General features: G+C 45.9%; 1 protein-coding gene across 3 annotated transcripts in view; it reads right to left on the bottom strand.

The window, feature by feature from the left end:
* mrpl23 (mitochondrial ribosomal protein L23) overlaps positions 1–16686 on the bottom strand; it is a 75264-nt gene extending 58578 nt beyond the window's left edge. For 2 of the 3 annotated variants that reach the window (XM_059975530.1, XM_059975531.1), the window contains exon 1: positions 16472–16686. In XM_059975530.1, the coding sequence (XP_059831513.1) occupies positions 16472–16671 (200 nt within the window). In that variant the 5' untranslated portion in view covers positions 16672–16686. Of the gene's footprint in view, positions 1–15558; positions 15594–16471 lie in introns of those variants that run through there. The other variant, XM_059975533.1, reaches the window with a different exon arrangement.
* Positions 16687–17590: the final 904 nt, after the last annotated feature.

The following is a 17590-nucleotide window of genomic DNA, read 5'->3' as shown; positions in this document are numbered from 1 at the left end:
AAGCAACTATAAATGCTATATACAAGGGGGTTTAAGTGCAAAGATAAAAATTTAAAGATATGTAAACAGAATGGTAGGACCTTGAAACATGCTGACCCAAGGAGATGGTACAAACAGAATACAGAGCAATATTTAAGAGGCATTTAGAAATCACATGAACAAGTCAGGAATAGGGGGACATGGACCACCTACAGGCTAATAGGATTAGACTGGTTATAAGACTGGCGATACGGTGGACTGAGGAGTTTGTTCCTGTGCTGTACTGTTCTATATTCAGTGAAATATGAAAGATTCCAAGGGTTCTTAACAAGGTGTATATGGAGAGGATGGTTCCTCTTGAAGATTAATCTAAGATCTAGGAGACACAGTTTGAAGACAGAGGTGACACATTTATGATAAAGATGTGAAAGATGTGTTAAAATTTTCTCTCTGTGATTTATGAATCTTTGGAATTCTCTCCCTCAATGGGCAGCATAAGCAGAGTCTTGGAATAATGTCAAAGGTTCAAATAAAATTCTTGAAAGCAAGAGGGTGGAAAACTACTCTTGACAGATGGAAATGTGGAAAACATAGTTACAACCATTTTAGCTCTGATCTTGCTGAATAGCAAAGCAGGCTTGAGGGGTGTCATGCTTTCTTTCTTTCTAACCTTTTCCAAGTGTATCCCAAATCCTTTTCAAAAGTTACTATAAATTAGCTTCTACTATTCCTTCTGCCTCAGATCACTGCCATCAATACCTATCTATTAACAGTCTAAATGAACATTATGTAAGTTAAAAAGGAGCACTAAACCAATTCCCTTTACTATACAGAGTGAGGCCAGTATGTTCAGTTCATACACAGTTTAATTCAGAACAGTTGGCAGATGGAAAGCTTTTTTTGGCAAGATTCCACTTGCAGCAATGGCCTCTCACCATCTGGATTCTTTTAAAAAGTTAGAGTTTTGTTTAATTATTAACTTCAATATCCATTTTTCACCTTAAAGCGTTGAAGGAGTGGGTTGGAGTTGAAGGCAACATGATTGGAAAAACTGACAGCACAAAATTAACTTCAATTAACATTTGTAAAAATTGCCTTGGTATCATGTAAAGCCAGTGAAATTTGTACGCAAACTCTTCAGGGGCACCCCACTAAACTAATATTCATTCAATTAATTCTGAATTACAGGCTACGTATTTAACATTTTGTATAAAACCACAGCCTTAGATAATTAATGCAATACTTGTGACAATAACTGCTGCAGAAAAGTTAACCTTTTATACATTACTATTGCACAAAAGCACAACTCCTAAAAGTTCAAAATTCTAGAAGCAACAATACTTCTAAATATTAGAACAGTAAAAACATTGTCCCTACTTTATTAATTCCTTCATTTCATCAGCCTGTAAAATCACAGCAATCCATGTCATCTCACCAGAATTAGAGAACATACATCCTCAATCAGAGGTCATGATCAGGGGGTAAAAGGTGAGAAGTTTAAAGGGAACACGAGGGGAAACTTCTTCAGAGGGTCATAAGACTGTGGAATGAGCAACCAGCAGAAGTGGTGCACCTGAGCTTGATTTCAACACTTAAGAGAAGTTTGGATGGCTACATGGACGGTAGGGATGAGAAGGGCTACAATTCCAGTACAAGTCAATGGGTGTAGGCAGTTTAAATTGTTTCAGCATGTACTAGATGGGCCAAGGAGCCTGTTTTTGTCCTGTACTTCTTATGACTCATTCATACATATCCTGTACATGGACATTACATTTTATAATAAATAGAAACCCAACTTTCAAACAACAAAAAAGTTGTCTTGGATTCTTCTAACATGAGCAGAATCCCCCTACTGCAACTATCCTCCTTGCTAAACAACATAACTAACCACAGGGTCAACTAGCATATCTGTATGGTTCCATCAACTAGCATAGAGATGAGGAATGTCGTGGTAAACTTTCTTGACTAACTTTTAAATAAGTGTTTGAATCTCACAATGGCAGCTGGGGAATTTAAACTTAACTAATTAAATCTGGAAACTTAAAACTATGTCGAATTCAGTACCAGTACCATGAAATTTCTTTCTTCTTTGTGACAACCATATATTCGGTCTTCTTGTAGTCTTCTTTGCACTTTCTTCAATGACTTTAGCTAGTACTTCTTGGAGCTTCTCTTTAGAAGTAGCTGTCTGCATTATATATGTCTGCTCATCGTAGGTTGTTCAAATTGTATCCATCAATTATCATACCCGGAATACAGCTAATTTCTCTTAGAAACTTCTCACTATAAACGGTAGGATGGGCAAGAGAACTCAACCCAGTCTGACACCCCTCTTAATCTAGACTAAATCACTTCGTTCATTTGAACTCTCATTCCTGTTCTTTGTTCCCAATACAAAGAAAAAAATACAGAAACATGGATTGAAAGTGGGCAATGAAATAACTCAATTACTTAGGGAGCACAATCTGACAATAGGGCTGATGTTGAAACTGGGAGGATTGCGATGGCTAAATGGATGCTCAAGCAAGGTATTAAAGAATAACAATTTCTACGGCTATGAAACTCAAGAGTGTTGTGCTTGTACATTCATTACACACTAAAATATGGAAGCTAACGTTGGCCAATATCAAAGCAAAATAAGGGAAGACTCGACACTGCAGAAATGTAGTTTTTGAGAAGAATAATGAAAATTTCAAGGAAGGACAGAGTAACAAATGACGAAGAGTTGCGAAAAGCCGTAATAAGAAGAGAGCAGATATCAACCAAGATATGACAGCTGGAATTTCTGGGACATGTTCTGCAAAAAGAGAAGCTCGAACAACTTGCAGTGATAGGAAAAAAATTGATGGAAGAAAAAGTTGTGGTCAACAGGGCACGACACGAATTACATCAAGGGATGGACAAGCAAAAGTTTTGAAGAGCTGATTAGAACTTCTCAGACTAAAGATAGACAAAGGAATATGATCACTCACATCATACAACATGACACATAATGACAATGATGATGATGACCTTGAAATTAATATACTGTAAAAACCATCTGAGTCACCAATTTCTTTCAAAAAAGGAAATCCGCTATCCTCACCCACTTTGCCCAACCACTGCTCTAGATCTTTAAGAAAATGGTTGACTCATAACCCTGTTCAAGGAAGACAGTAAGTGCCAGTGATGCTCACATCATGTGAACAAGTAAAAAATATGCAATGTCCGCTCAACAAGTTCAATTATTAGACCTGTGTTAGTGATCTGTTTTCTGAGAAATTTAATTCATTCTTATCTCTCCGCACTTTCCACAGCTAACAACTCATTCCCCTATCAAACTACATATTAGGAATCGAGGCTTGAATCAACAAGAAATCCAAATTCAGTATCAAAACAGCAAAGCCACAATGTTCATTCCTTGTCCAACATATTAATCTCTACCAATGACCAGTTCTCACCCTACACTAACCATTGACTCAAGCTAAAGCAGATTGCAAACAAATTTAACCCTTTGTTTACCACAAACTGCACTTCAAGTAAATCTTCTATTAATTGCAGATTCACTAACTTTCATTTTTGGAACACAGTTCCTTACCCACACGTTCATCATCTTTGAATCCATCTGTCAACAGTTAAGTGGCCCTACCTTAAACAGATTCAGACATCATCAGCATCCTCGTAAATCGACACTTACTTAGTTGCTCCACCATTTCATCTAACTTGAATTTGTATAATGTGAGCATATGGAAAATTGTCTCATGATAAACATCATTGAACAATAATCAATGTTATTTAATAGGAGAGAAAACTAAAAGTCTTTGCTAAAAAAGTTTTTTTTAGGGGAAAGAGAACATTAAAAAAGGAAGGTCAGAAAATGTGGAGAGACAGGGAGGATTAGGTCTGGGATGCCTTTATGACCCACTGAGTGGCCAGTAATCTGAGCAGTTTAAGTGGGTGAGTATTTTTTAAATTAGCACTCATACTTGGACCTGTACAGGTCAGTGGCTACGGGATCGCTAGGTATCAAAAACACAGTGGACAGCTGAACTGGTAGACATAAAAGTTGTATGTGCACGTGCATGCGTTTATGTAAGAGACTAAACTTTCTGCGTTAATTTGGTAAGACAGGGCCACCAGCTGTGAAGGGTGGTTACTGAAAGTTCGGGACCCCAAGTGGGAGAATGTATACTTGTTCCAAGAACTGTAGACAAACATCCAAGGGGTTAGTGTGGACATGGTGGAGGATTACAAATACCTGGGGATACGAATTGACAATAAACTGGACTGGTCAAAGAACACTGAGGCTGTCTACAAGAAGGGTCAGAGCTGTCTCTATTTCCTGAGGAGACTGAGGTCCTTTAACATCTGCCGGACGATGCTGAAGATGGTCTATGAGACTGTGGTGGCCAGAGCTATGATGTTTGCTGTTGTGTGCTGGGGCAGCAGGTTGAGGGTAGCAGACACCAACAGAATCAATAAACTCATTTGTAAGGCCACTGATGTTGTGGGGATGAAACTGGACTCTCTGACGGTGGTGTCTGAAAACAAGATGCTGTCCAAGTTGCATGCCATCTTGGACAATGTCTCCCATCCACTCCATAATGTACTGGTTAGGCACAGGAGTACATTCAGCCAGAGGCTCATTCCACTGAGATGCAACACCGAGCGTCACTGGAAGTCATTCCTGCCTGTGGCCATCAAACTTTACAACTCCTCCCTCGGAGTGTCAGGCTACATCCACACTACGCCAGATAAATCCGTAACCGACGCTTTTTCTCTTCGTTTTTACCCTCTGACCACACTAAAACGGCATTTTCGTCCCCCAAAACCGGAGCTTTTCAGAAATACTTTCCAGGGTGGGTATTTTTGAAAACACTGCTTGGGCAGATCAGTGTGGACGGGGTAACCAAAGACTTTTGAAAACGCTATCAGACAGCAGCGCGCTATTTTGTTGTTTTCTTGAATGCAACCAAACAATTTCAGAACAGACAGCAAAAAGACTGAAGCCAGAAGAGTTAGAAATGTACTCACCAAATACTTTCACCCATAACTTACTGAATAAGTAAGTATACTCACTTTGCTGTTTTCTGTCCTTGCTCGTATGAAGGTGGTTTACCTATTTATGCAAGTACTTCTCTGACAATAGATGTGTAACAGCCTAATGTAACATTGTATGGAAATACAAGATAACACTGATGCAGACATGTTTTACACATTTAACAACGTGCTGTAGCGGTGTGCTACATGCAGCGCTAAAATTACGACACGGAGTCGGTAACTGCAGTCGAAGGAAAAAACTTTTTTCGAAATCCTCAGCCTCACTTTTAAGCCTCCCTCAACCTGCCCCCCGTGGCACAGAGGCTCCAAAGCTCTGTGCTCGCAAACCCCCGTAGGCTATCTAATTGTGAGCCGGTTCGGATGCGCCAGGAAATGGGTCGCCACATAACTCCCCCCCCCCCCCCCCCCCCCAGAACCGGCGATACACCCCCCAATGTCCACAGTCTGGGCCGGAACCTGCTTGGGAGGTCGGCCTCTGCGCCGAGGTGCCGGAAACTCAGCCGGTTGCTCCAGGTCCACATGGGCCGGTTTGAGGCGGTCCACCATGAAAACCTCCTCTTTCCCCCCAATGTCCAGCACAAACGTGGACCCGTTGTTCCGGAGCACCATAAACGGCCCCTCGTATGGCCGCTGCAGCGGTGGCCGATGCCCGCCCCTTCGTACAAACACAAACTTACAGTTCTGCAGGTCTTTGGGTACGCAGGTGGGTTCTGCCCGTGCTGTGAAGTGGGTATGGGGGCCAGGTTACCGAGCTTCTCACGTAGTCTGCCCAGGACTGCTGCTGGATCTTCCTCTTGCCCTCGTGGACGACCCCGGGGACGACCAGGGGCGCGCCGTATACCGACTCGGCCGACGAGGCGTGCAGGTCGTCCTTGGGCGCTGTGCGGATGCCGAGTAGGACCCAGGGAAGCTCGTCCGCCCAGTTGGCTCCTCGCAGGCGGGCCACGAGGGCCGACTTCAGGTGACGGTGGAAACGCTCCACTAGCCCGTTCGACTGTGGGTGGTAGGCAGTGGTGTGGTGCAGCTGAGTCCCCAGAAGGCTGGCCATAGCTGACCACAGGCTGGAGGTGAACTGGGCGCCTCTGTCGGAGGTAATGTGGGCCGATACACCAAAGCGAGATATCCAGGTGGTGATCAGGGCTCGGGCGCAAGATTCGGAGGTGGTGTCGGTGAGCGGGACCGCCTCTGGCCATCTTGTGAACCAGTCCACGATAGTCAGGAGGCCGACTGGCAGGGGGCCCACGATATCCACATGAATGTGGTTGAAGCGCCGGTGGGCGGGATGGAATTGCTGCGGTGGGGCTTTGGTGTGCCGCTGCACCTTGGCCGTCTGGCAGTGCATGCACGTTTTGGCCCATTCACTGACCTGTTTGTGGAGTCCGTGCCAAACGAACCTGCTGGAAACCATCCGGACGACTGATGCGCCAAGTTATGAATGGAGTCGAAAACACGGCGCCGCCAGGCTGTCGGGACGACGGGATGGGGCTGGCCGGTGGCAACGTCACAGGGTAGGGTCCTCTCACCCGGGCCTACGGGGAGGTCCTGGAGCTGCAAACCAGAGACTGCGGTTCTGTAACTCGGAATCTCCTCATCTGCCTGCTGTGCCTCTGCCAGTGCCTCAAAGTATACCCCTTGGGAAAGGGCATGAACGGTAGGGTGAGAGAGCGCATCCGCCACGACATTGTCCTTATCCGAGACGTGCCGGACATCCGTCGTGTATTCAGAGATGTAGGACAGATGTTGCTCCTGGTGGGACGACAAGGGGTCGGACGCTTTCGTAAACACAAAGGAAAGCGGTTTGTGGTCCATGAACGCAGTGAAGGGCCGACCTTCTAGGAAGTACCTGAAATGCCAGATTGCCAGGTAGAGCGCCAACAGTTCCCGGTCGAAAGCACTGTACTTGAGCTCCGGTGGCCGCAGGTGTTTGCTGAAAAACGCCAGGGGTTGCCAGCGACCTGCGATGAGTTGCTCCAGCACCCCACCGACTGCCGTGTTAGATGCGTCCACTGTGAGGGCGGTAGGGGCGTCCATTCTGGGATGTACTAGCATTGCGGCGTTCGCCAAAGCTTCCTTCGTTTGAACGAAAGCGGCGGCGGACTCCTCGTACCAGGTAATGTCCTTGCTCGGACCCGACATCAGGGCGAACAGGGGGCGCATGATCCGGGCAACTGAAGGGAGGAAGCGGTGGTAGAAATTGACCATACCTACAAATTCCTGAAGGTCTTTGACCGTGGTGGGTCGGGGGAAGTGGCGGACCGCATCTACCTTAGTGGGCAGAGGGGTTGCCCCGTCTTTAGTAATCCTGTGGCCCAGGAAGTCAATGGTATCGAGTCCGAACTGGCATTTGGCGGGGTTGATTGTAAGACCGTACTCACTCAGTTGGGCGCAGAGTTGACGGAGATGGGACAGATGCTCCTGACGACTGCTGCTGGCTATGAGGATGTCGTCCAAATAGATGAACGCGAAGTCCAGGTCCCGTCCCACCGCGTCCATTAACTGCTGGAACGTCTGTGCGGCATTCTTCAGGCCGAACGGCATGCGGAGGAACTCGAAAAGGCCAAACGGGGTGATGAGAGCCGTTTTGGGGACGTCGTCAGGATGCATCGGGACTTGATGGTACCCTCGGACGAGGTCTACCTTGGAGACGATCCGTGCGCCATGCAGGTTTGCTGCAAAGTCCTGAATGTGCGGCACAGGGTAGCGGTCCGGTGTGGTAGCCTCGTTCAGCCTGCGGTAGTCGCCGCACGGTCTCCAGCCTCCCGTCGCTTTGGGCACCATGGGCAGGGGGGAGGCCCATGGGCTGTCGGACCGCCGGATGATCCCCAATTCCTCCATCCTCTGGAACTCCTCCTTCGCTAGTCGGAGCTTGTCCGGGGGAAGCCGCCGAGCGCGGGCATGGAGGGGTGGTCCCTGGGTCGGGATGTGGTGCTGTACGTCGTGTCGGGGCATGGCCGCTGTGAACTGCGGTGCCAGAACCGATGGGAAATCCGCCAGGACCCTGGTGAAGTCATTGTCGGACAGCGTGATGGAGCCGAGATGAGGGGCTAGCAACTGGGCTGCACCCAGGGAGAATGTCTGAAAGGTCTCGGCGTGTACCAGTCTCTTCCTGGGCAGGTCAACCAGTAGGCTGTGAGCCCGCAAAAAATCCGCACCCAGAAGCGGTTGGGCTACGGCGGCCAGTGTAAAGTCCCACGTGAACTGGCTGGAGCCGAACTGTAGCTGCACCTGACGGGTGCCATAGGTCCTTACTGTGTTGCCGTTCACGGCCCTCAGGGGGGGCCCCGGTGCCCTGCTGCGAGTGTCGTAACTCGTCGGAGGTAAAACGCTGATCTCGGCACCAGTGTCGACCAAAAACCGGCGTCCCGACCTTCTGTCCCACACATACAGGAGGCTATCCCGATGGCCAGCCGCCGTAGCCATCAGCGGCGGCTGGCCCTGGCGTTTCCCGGGAACTTGCAGGGCGGGCGACAACGGCGGGCTTCTGCTCCCCACCGCTGGTGGTAGAAGCACCAGTGTTCATTGGGCCGGGGGTTGGCGGGCTCTGCGGCCGGGCCTGGACTGGTTTGCTGCTGGGAGATCTGTGCGATGGACGCCCCGCTCACCTTTTTGGCGTTCCACAGCAAATCCGCCCGGGCTGCCACCTTCCGGGGGTCACTGAAATCCGCGTTGGACAGCAGCAGGCGTATGTCCTCGGGCAGCTGCTCCAGGAATGCCTGCTCAAACATGAGGCAGGGCGTGTGTCCGTCGGCCAGAGACAACATCTCATTCATTAAAGCCAAAGGAGGTCTGTCGCCCAAGCCATCCAGGTGCAGTAAACAGGCAGCCCGCTCACGCCATGAGAGTCCGAAAGTCCTGAGGAGCAGGGCTTTGAATTCCGTGTACTTGCCGTCTGCCGGGGGCGACTGTACGAACTCCACGACCTGGGCCGCTGTGTCCTGGTCGAGGGAGCTCACCATGTAGTAGTAGCGGGTGTCTTCTGAGGTGATCTGGCGAACGTGGAATTGGGCTTCGGCTTGCTGGAACCATAGGTTCGGTCGCTGTGTCCAGAAACCCGGCAGTTTCAACGAAACCGCATGAACAGAGGCGGCGTCTGTCATTTCTGGTCCAAAAAGCGTTTGGACCGTCAGGGTCACCAATTGTAGCGGTGTGCTACATGCAATGCTAAAATTACGACACAGAGTCGGTAACTGCAGTCGAAGGAAAAAACTTTTTTCGAAATCCTCAGCCTCACTTTTAAGCCTCCCTCAACCTGCCCCCCGTGGCACAGAGGCTCCAAAGCTCTGTGCTCGCAAACCCCCGTAGGCTATCTAATTGTGAGCCGGTTCGGATGTGCCAGGAAAATGGGTCGCCACAGTGCTTTATTAATGCAACAGAGTTAGTCAGTTTTTCAATGTTCGTCGTCAGCCGGGTCAATCTGTCCATGATCTCCCTGTCGGTTGCCACCATACACTCTAGTATTGTTTTTTTTTTCACTTTTAAGTTCTCCTGCGCGAAAGTCAACAGCTGTCCGTCATTTTAAGTTTTTCTAGTCTGTAACTACACAAACGCACACTTTTATGGCGAGATTCGACACCAAACATGTCACTTGTTTTTGGTAGATGTGTCCTGTACATGCACAGGAGGAGGAGATTCACTAAAATCTCTATTTCAGTGTGGATAGAGGTATTTTCAAAAACGCATAGTGTGGACTCCTATCGTTTTTACATGAAACCGGCGTTTTCAAAATTATCCAGTCTAGTGTGGATGTAGCCTCAGACACCCTGAGCCAATAGGCTGGTCTTGGACTAATTTCTACTTGGCATTACTTACTTATTATTAGTTAATTATTTATGGTTTTATATTGCTATATTTCTACACCATTCTTGGTTGGTGTGACTGTAACGAAACCCAATTTCCCTCGGGATCAATGAAGTATGTCTGTCTGTGAGAATGCGTGTGTGTATTTTAGTATAATAGTTAGATGTAAAGGAATACTGCAAGCATCAAGAGATCAGTCACACTTAAACGGCAGATTGCAGAGTACATACTCTGGATTTCAAGTGCGTACTGTTTAACTTATATCTGTCATTTATGTTTTGCCTGGTGCAGGAATTAGTGTTGAGATATTTCAGGGAGAAGTTTTACCCAGATGTATATCAGGTTGGCACCTATTGAGGTCAGGCAATGTCAGGTAAAGAATACTTAAGACCTAAGCCAGCCCTTGACCCTGATTATGACCATTCATAAGTCCTTCACCCCCATTTTGTCAGAGCTGACCTCATATCCGCATGGGAATTCAGAATTCTGGCAAAAGCTTGGGGAAATGGTTGAAATACACTATATGCATGCTAAAGATATATACATTTTGCTAAAAGCAAAGTGCCCGAGGAATATGTGGGACAGTATGGCCCAGGAGATGCAGGATGGTACATGGGCAACTGCCAGGAATGCCAGCAACGAAGAGAAAAACCATTTCAGAGCAAGAGGTCTACTCATCCCAACACTGCAAGACATTTTATGACACTTTTACATTACTTTTTACATTTTACATTTCATCCACAATGCTTCCTTTGAACAAGACACAAACTTCACACTTCCCGCTTTGCACCCACACAACAGACACCCAAATAACAAATTTAAATCAGCATTATCTGGTCTTCCAATTAACTGTGGTTCACAGTTCTTAGAAACTCATTGTTTAGAGCTGCATTTTAGATTTATTTCACAACTCATATTTGAATCTGAAGACTAATGACTGAAGACAGTTGCTGAAGTTATTTGCTATAAGTGCTAATGCCAAAAACATTCTAACACTATATAATAGGAAAGAAAACTAAAAGTCTTTGTTGAAAAGGCTTTTATGGAGGAAGGAGAACCTTAAAAAGAGGAAAGTCAGAAAGTGTGGAGAGACAGGGAGGATTAGGAAATGCAAAACTGAGAGAAGTCGGAAGTGAAAGAGGAATGAAAGATTAAAGAGAGAGTCATGCTGATCTGAAGACTATTAGGCTGCAGGAGGTTCCAAAAGGAAAGGGTATGAAAGACTTTGAACATAATTTAACTTTGACCTTTTCGAGACTAACACAAGCACAATAATTTTGGTTGTGCAAGAAAAATTTTAGCCTCAGATTTAAGTTAGGGATCTCAATTCAGAACTCAAATCTCTACTTATCACTCTATATTTCCCATTACTCAAGATAATAGCCAAACATAAGCTAGCAAAATAGCTGGGATACATTCTGAGATAGGCTGGAAAGGGTGTTGGCCCGAAACGTCGACTTTTTATGCTTTTCCACAGATGCTGCTTGGCTTGCTGAGTTCATCCAACATTTTGTGTGTGTTGCTTTGGATCTCCAGCATCTGCAGATTTCTCATATATCGGATATTTTGTTTTGTTTGAATTGAATATATGCAGCATGGAGGACAGAAGATAGAAATCATTTGTGATAAAGATTGTCAAACACATTAGGATCATAGTACACCAAAGAAAGGGGTCATAGTGGGCTGGGGAAGGAAGGTGGTTTACAAATGCTGGTGGTTAAAATGAAACTGATTGCAACATACGGAACAGACAGAAGTGAATTTCAAGTTTCAAGTTTTGATATGTAACTAGTGAAAATTGCGGCTCATCTAAGACTGACCACCGGACAAGCAGTCTGACAATATCAAGATAGTGGAGGAGTTCTCAGCAGTGGAGAGATATCCTTGGCACAATCAGCACTAAATGGAATTTGACCCCCAAGTCTTTGGGCGGGTAGCATGCAGGAAATGATCAAGGTCAGCACTGTTGGAAATGCACATATAAACTACTTAATAAAGTTACAAACAAAAGTTTATAGGCTAAAATCAAAGAAATACATTTTTAAGAAAACAGTAAGAACCTAGATAAGTTGTATCAGGAAAAAGGATGAATTTAAAATCTCAAAATCTTTGATTTCAGAAAGGGTGGATTTAGAATCACAATAAAAATTTAATGAAATTTGCAAATATCACATGCACAGAAGTTAACAACTTACATAGAATATAGAATAATAGAGCACAGAACCTGGCACTCAATGTCAGTGAGATGAAAAAGCTGATTGTAGACTTTAGAAACAGGAAGACGAGGAAACATGAACCAATCCTCTTAGAGGGATCAGAAATGGAGAGAGTGAGCAGTTTCAAGTTCCTGTGTGTCAAAATCTCAGAGGACTTAAACCTGGTCCCAACATATCGATGCAATTATAAAGAAAGCAAGACTTCATTAGGAGTTTGAAGAGATTTGGTCTATCAACAGATACACTCAAAAACTTCTTTATATGTACCGTGGAGAGCATTCTGACAGGTTGCATCACTGTCTGATATGTGGGGGGTGGGGGGGGAGCTACTACACAGGACCGGAAGAAGCTGCAGAGGGTTTAAAATTTAGTTGGCTCCATCTTAGATACTAGCCTACAAAGTACTCAGGATATCTTTAAGGAGCAGCAGTGTCCATTATTAAGGACCTCCAGCACCCAGGGTATGCCCTTTTCTCACTGTTACTATCAGGTAAGACGTACAGAAGCCTGAAGGCACACACTCAATGATTCAGGAACAGCTTCTTCCCCTCTGCCATCCGATTCCTAATTGCACTGAACACTACCTCACTTTTTTAATATAAATTATTTCTGTTTTTGCACAATTTTAATCTATTCAATATACATATACTGTAATTCATTTACTTACTTTTTAATTGCTTTTCTTTTTCTTCTATATTATGTACTGCATTGAACTGCTGCTGCTAAGTTAACAAATTTCACAACACACGCCATTGATAATAAACCTGATTCTGATTCAGTACTGGCCTTTTGACCCACAATGTTGTGCTGACCTATACAAATCTACTCCATCATCTATCTAACTCTTCCCTTCTACACAGGCCCTTAGCCTTCCATTTTTCTTACATCCACCCCTACCAAAGAATATTTTAGAAGTCCCTAATGCAGGGGTCGGCAACCCGCGGCTCTGGAGCCGCATGCGACTCTTTCATCTCTGTGCTGCGGCTCCCTGTAGCTTTGGAAAATAAATGATGAGTATTTAATTAAAATGCATTTTATGTTAGTTTATTAGTTTTTGAAATGTAATTCTAAATTTGAAGATTATGGTGATCTTGTACAATCTAAATAAAACGTTGTGGCGACCCATTTCCTGGCACATCCGAACCGGCTCACAATTAGCCAGCGTTCCAGCTAAGGGAGATAACCTACGGGGGTTTGTGAGTACGTGTCTTTTGGAGCATCCGCACCCACTGGGGGGGGGGGGCGGGTTGAGGGAGGCTTAAAAGCAAGGCTGTTTAGTTCAAATAAAGTTATTTTTGACTGCAGTTTACCGACTCAGTGTCGTTATTTTAGCGCTGCATGTAGCATACCACTACAACGTGTTTTTTATCACTATTAATATACGTCACCACTGCCAATGCCTGACACCCGCCATTGCGCGATTTCTTTTAATTTTTCGATCCAAGGTAGACTAACTATGGAGTAACCTTCAACCCAACGTCTTTTTTTCGGAGTTCAAAATGTTTATGTTGCATGCAGAAATGTAGTTTAGTTTTCTCTGCAGGAGTTCATCGATTTCATCAATGCAACACATTATAGTTTGTTTATACATAGCATAAAGGCAAAAAAAATGTATGCAGTGTTATTTCATTTTAAATGTCAAACGGGTTTTGTGGCTCCCAGTGTTTTCTTTTCTGTGGGAAACGGGTCCATATGGCTCTTTCAGTGGTAAAGGTTGCCGACCCCTGCCCTAATGTATCTGGCCTCCAAGAGGATCACAAACTTTTCATACAGCTTGGAAGCTCAAAGACCTGGAGAGCTGTTAGCTGGAGTCAGGGCCTTGGTCGGACCTCACATGCCAAACAGGTCAAAGGGTAGAGGCCAGACTAAGAGTGATCCACCAGTCCTCCAGGTTCAGGTGTCCAGCTCAGGGCTAACAACCCTGACTGGTTAGAAAAAATCGTTACGGAAACAGCAATGAAGAATCTTTCTATGTCAATGTGCGACTGCATTGACAGAGAGAGATGGCAAACCTTCATTACAACCCTAAACGCCAGTGGCGTAATGGGCTGTAAACATGTGTCTGCCTTGAACATTACTCCCGGCGGTGCATTCCAGGCAGCCACCCTACCTCTGACATTGCTCCATTCACCCTCAACAGCCACCCTCCCACTCTTTCAAGTCTTGATTAACAAAAGGAAGGTGTCCTTTATGGCATCTGAACCACACATTAATCTTGCTTTCTGCTGTACTTCTTTTAGGGTTCTGTGAATATGCACCCCAAGGTCCTTTAGTGCTACATGCATTCCCTGGCATTATTTGCACTTGGAAATACATTTCTAAAACTTCAGATTTTGATCTCACACTCTTCTTAGTGCCTAGCAAGTCCACTGGTACTTTCCTACATTTGAAAGCGTTTTCATTTGCCATGGCAACAAGTCAATTTTTGGTTCATTTGAAAGCTCCTGAACTATGACCACTACAGTTATATCTTTGCCATACACTTATGTCACAAAAGGAAGGGAAATATGAACATCTTTTGGTCAAAATAGCACCAAGCTGTAACGTCCATCAAGGCTCAGACCAAGCTGCTTTGTTTTTTAAGGTTTGTAGGAATGATTTTGGGGACAGCGAGGGGAATTAGGCATCAGGTGAGGATTTAAGGACAAGGATGAGGGGGAGTTGGAGGTCAGAGGCAGTAAATGAAGAGGCAGGGCAGGAGGCAGTAATCAGTCCAGGTCGGTGCACTCCACAGTGATCCTGGGGGGAGGTCAGGTCAGCAGGCACTGAGGATGGAGACCAGTTACCCTTGGGTCAATGAGTCCCGAGCTGAGGGTCTGTACGGCTGGGAGGCACAAGGTTCAGTGACCTCGAGGTCACTGGGGTTGGAGATTCATGCAAGCTTGGAGATCAGTGTCCCACAGTCGGTGATATCCTGAGGTTGGCGCAGTCCGGAAGATGAAGGCAAAGGTTGAAGTTCAGAGGTCGGAGAGTCCAGAGGCAGAAGCCCAAAGGTCAAAAATCAAAGTAAGTTGAGATAGAAGCCTGAAGGTTGAAGCCCCTGGATTAGCTTCTCTAGAGACCAAGACTCAAGTCTGCTGTTAGTTCATTCTACAAGTAGACTTTTGAGATGGAAAATTACCTCTGAAATCCTAACAACAACACACACAAAATGCTGGTGGAACACAGCAGGCCAGGCAGCATCTATAGGGAGAAGCGCTGTCGACGTTTCGGGCTGAGACCCTTCGTCAGTCCTAGTCCTGACGAATAATGTCGTTATTACCTTCTCCCATAGATGCTGCCTGGCCTGCAGAGTTCTGCCAGCATTTTGTGTTTTTATATTTATTTCCAGCATCTGCAGATTCACTCGTGTTGCCTTTAAAATAATTCAAATATTTACACACAACTTTATCCAGTAACTGAATGGTAAAACATTAAAGTACTGTAATTCAGTTTTCCATTTCTGATGGTCATTGGTCTGAAACATTAACTGTTTCTCCCTTCACCAACAAGAAAAAATCTCCAGATCCCACAGAGGCTCCCTGACCTGCTGAGTCCTTCCAGCATTTTGTGTGTTCCCCCTTCAGAGATGCTGTCTGACCTGTCGGGAATCTCCAATGTTTTCTGCTTTTACTTCTTACTTTCAGCATCTGCCATTTCTTGCTTTTCAAATGAAGTGATTCTAGAATTGCCAGTAACTCCTCAACACATGGGTGCCGTGTTGTTTGGGCTCAAAGGCGAGTGGACTCAGCGGCAGAGCAATAGAACGCAGCTCCACATTGCAGCATCTGAATTCAGCTGCAGGTCAGACAGCATCCGTGAGAGAAAAAGACGTCTTGGGTCAAAACTGTGTCGTGACCCAAAGCATCAGCAAGAGCTTTCCTCCCATAGATGTTGCCCGACCTATACAGGTCTTGAGGGCGTAGTGTGCAATCACAATATTTATAATAGGTTATTCAAACTGAGTTTTTGAGAAACACGAAAAACTCAATTAGGATAACTAACCTGAAGCCGGAGGGAGGGGTTTTGCATGGAGCAGCACGTTGAACAAGAGGGTAGATGATTAGGAGGATGGAGAGGGCTAGAAGGGGGAAAGAGGAGTTTGTATGGGTGAGGGAAGGGAGTTCCATGGAGGAGGGAGAGGTTTGTACGGTGTTGGGGGGGGGGGGGGGGAGAATGGAGTTACACGGGTAACGGGAATGGAGACTGAGGTAGTAAAAATATAAAATGCAGATTATAGTGTTGCAGTTAGGGGGGGCGGGAGAGGGAGAACGATGGGTTGGGGAAGGCCGCCCGCTCCCCACCGGGAGACCGGAGAGTTGCCTTCCTCTAATTTAACCCTCCCCACCCGAATCGGCCACGACGGCCCGGGAAGCTAACGCCAATCGCCACTTAACCCGGGATCCACGGCAGTCACTGAATCCAGGAGACGTCCGCCAACCCCCGCCCCGTTCACTCACATCACTCTCCGCGCCATCGCAGGCAGCACCGACCTCGCCGCGCAACGCTCCGCACCGCGGCCCCACAGCGAACCCTGGCGGCACCAGCTGGCGGCAAGGCCGAACAAACGGACCGCGGCCCCACAGCGAACCCTGGCGGCACCAGCTGGCGGCAAGGCCGAACAAACGGACCGCGGCCCCACAGCGAACCCTGGCGTCATAGCCAAGCAGTACCTTCCTCTTTTACTCGACGTGAGCAACTCTCCTCTTGCTGACCCTAATTTAATTATTCTGCACATTCCTTTTGTTAACCTTCCCCCTTTCTCCCTCTGACCTTTCAGCTCTCTTTTTCTTCATTCTCCCTTTTTCTGGACTGGCAAGGTCAGCACTTATTTTTCTTGAGAAAGTGGAGGTTACAATCTTCTTAAACTGCGACAGTCCTAAAGGTACTCTGCTTTTCTCTTTGGCAGTCCCTTGGTACTTCTGTAGTTTTGTGAGTTCTTGTAAAATCGTCAAGAGAGATACAGCAGAGAAACGGGCCTTTTGGCACACCAAGTTGAGAGTGAAGATCGTGTGGACAAACTATGTTCTAACTCCATCTACATATTTGCAATTTCAATGAGTTACAATACAGGAAAGAGCTTAGTAACATGATGTCATGTAATTTTTCAAGGCGCTTACCAAGAAAGTTGATGAAGGAAAGGCAGTGCAAGTCCTTTGACAACGTCCACATGGGAAACTGACCAAGAAGCTTCAGTCGCTTAGAATTCGAGATGAGACAGCAAATTGAATTAGACATTGGCTTTGCGGGAAAAACCACAGAGAGCTGCGGACGCAGCTCAGTACAACACTCTCCTGCCCTCTGAGGACTGTCTACATTTCTTGCTACCTCAGTAGAGTAACCAGCATAACTGAAGACCCCACACAATCCAAACATTCTCTCTTCTTTCCCCTTCCATCAGGGAGAAGATGGAAAAGCCTGTTAAGTATGTACCAACAGGCTCAAGAACAGCTTCTATCATCCTGTCATAAAATTATTGAACAGACTCCTAATGCAATTAGATGGTCTCCTGGCCTCACTATCTATCTTGTTATGATCGTGCACCTGATTGTCTACCTGCACTGTACTTTCTCCATAAC

This window comes from Hypanus sabinus, chromosome 7 (assembly GCF_030144855.1).
Source record: "Hypanus sabinus isolate sHypSab1 chromosome 7, sHypSab1.hap1, whole genome shotgun sequence".
NCBI lineage: Eukaryota > Metazoa > Chordata > Chondrichthyes > Myliobatiformes > Dasyatidae > Hypanus > Hypanus sabinus.
Note: the sequence above shows the minus strand (reverse complement) of the source record. Positions and strands in the feature narration are given on the sequence as shown.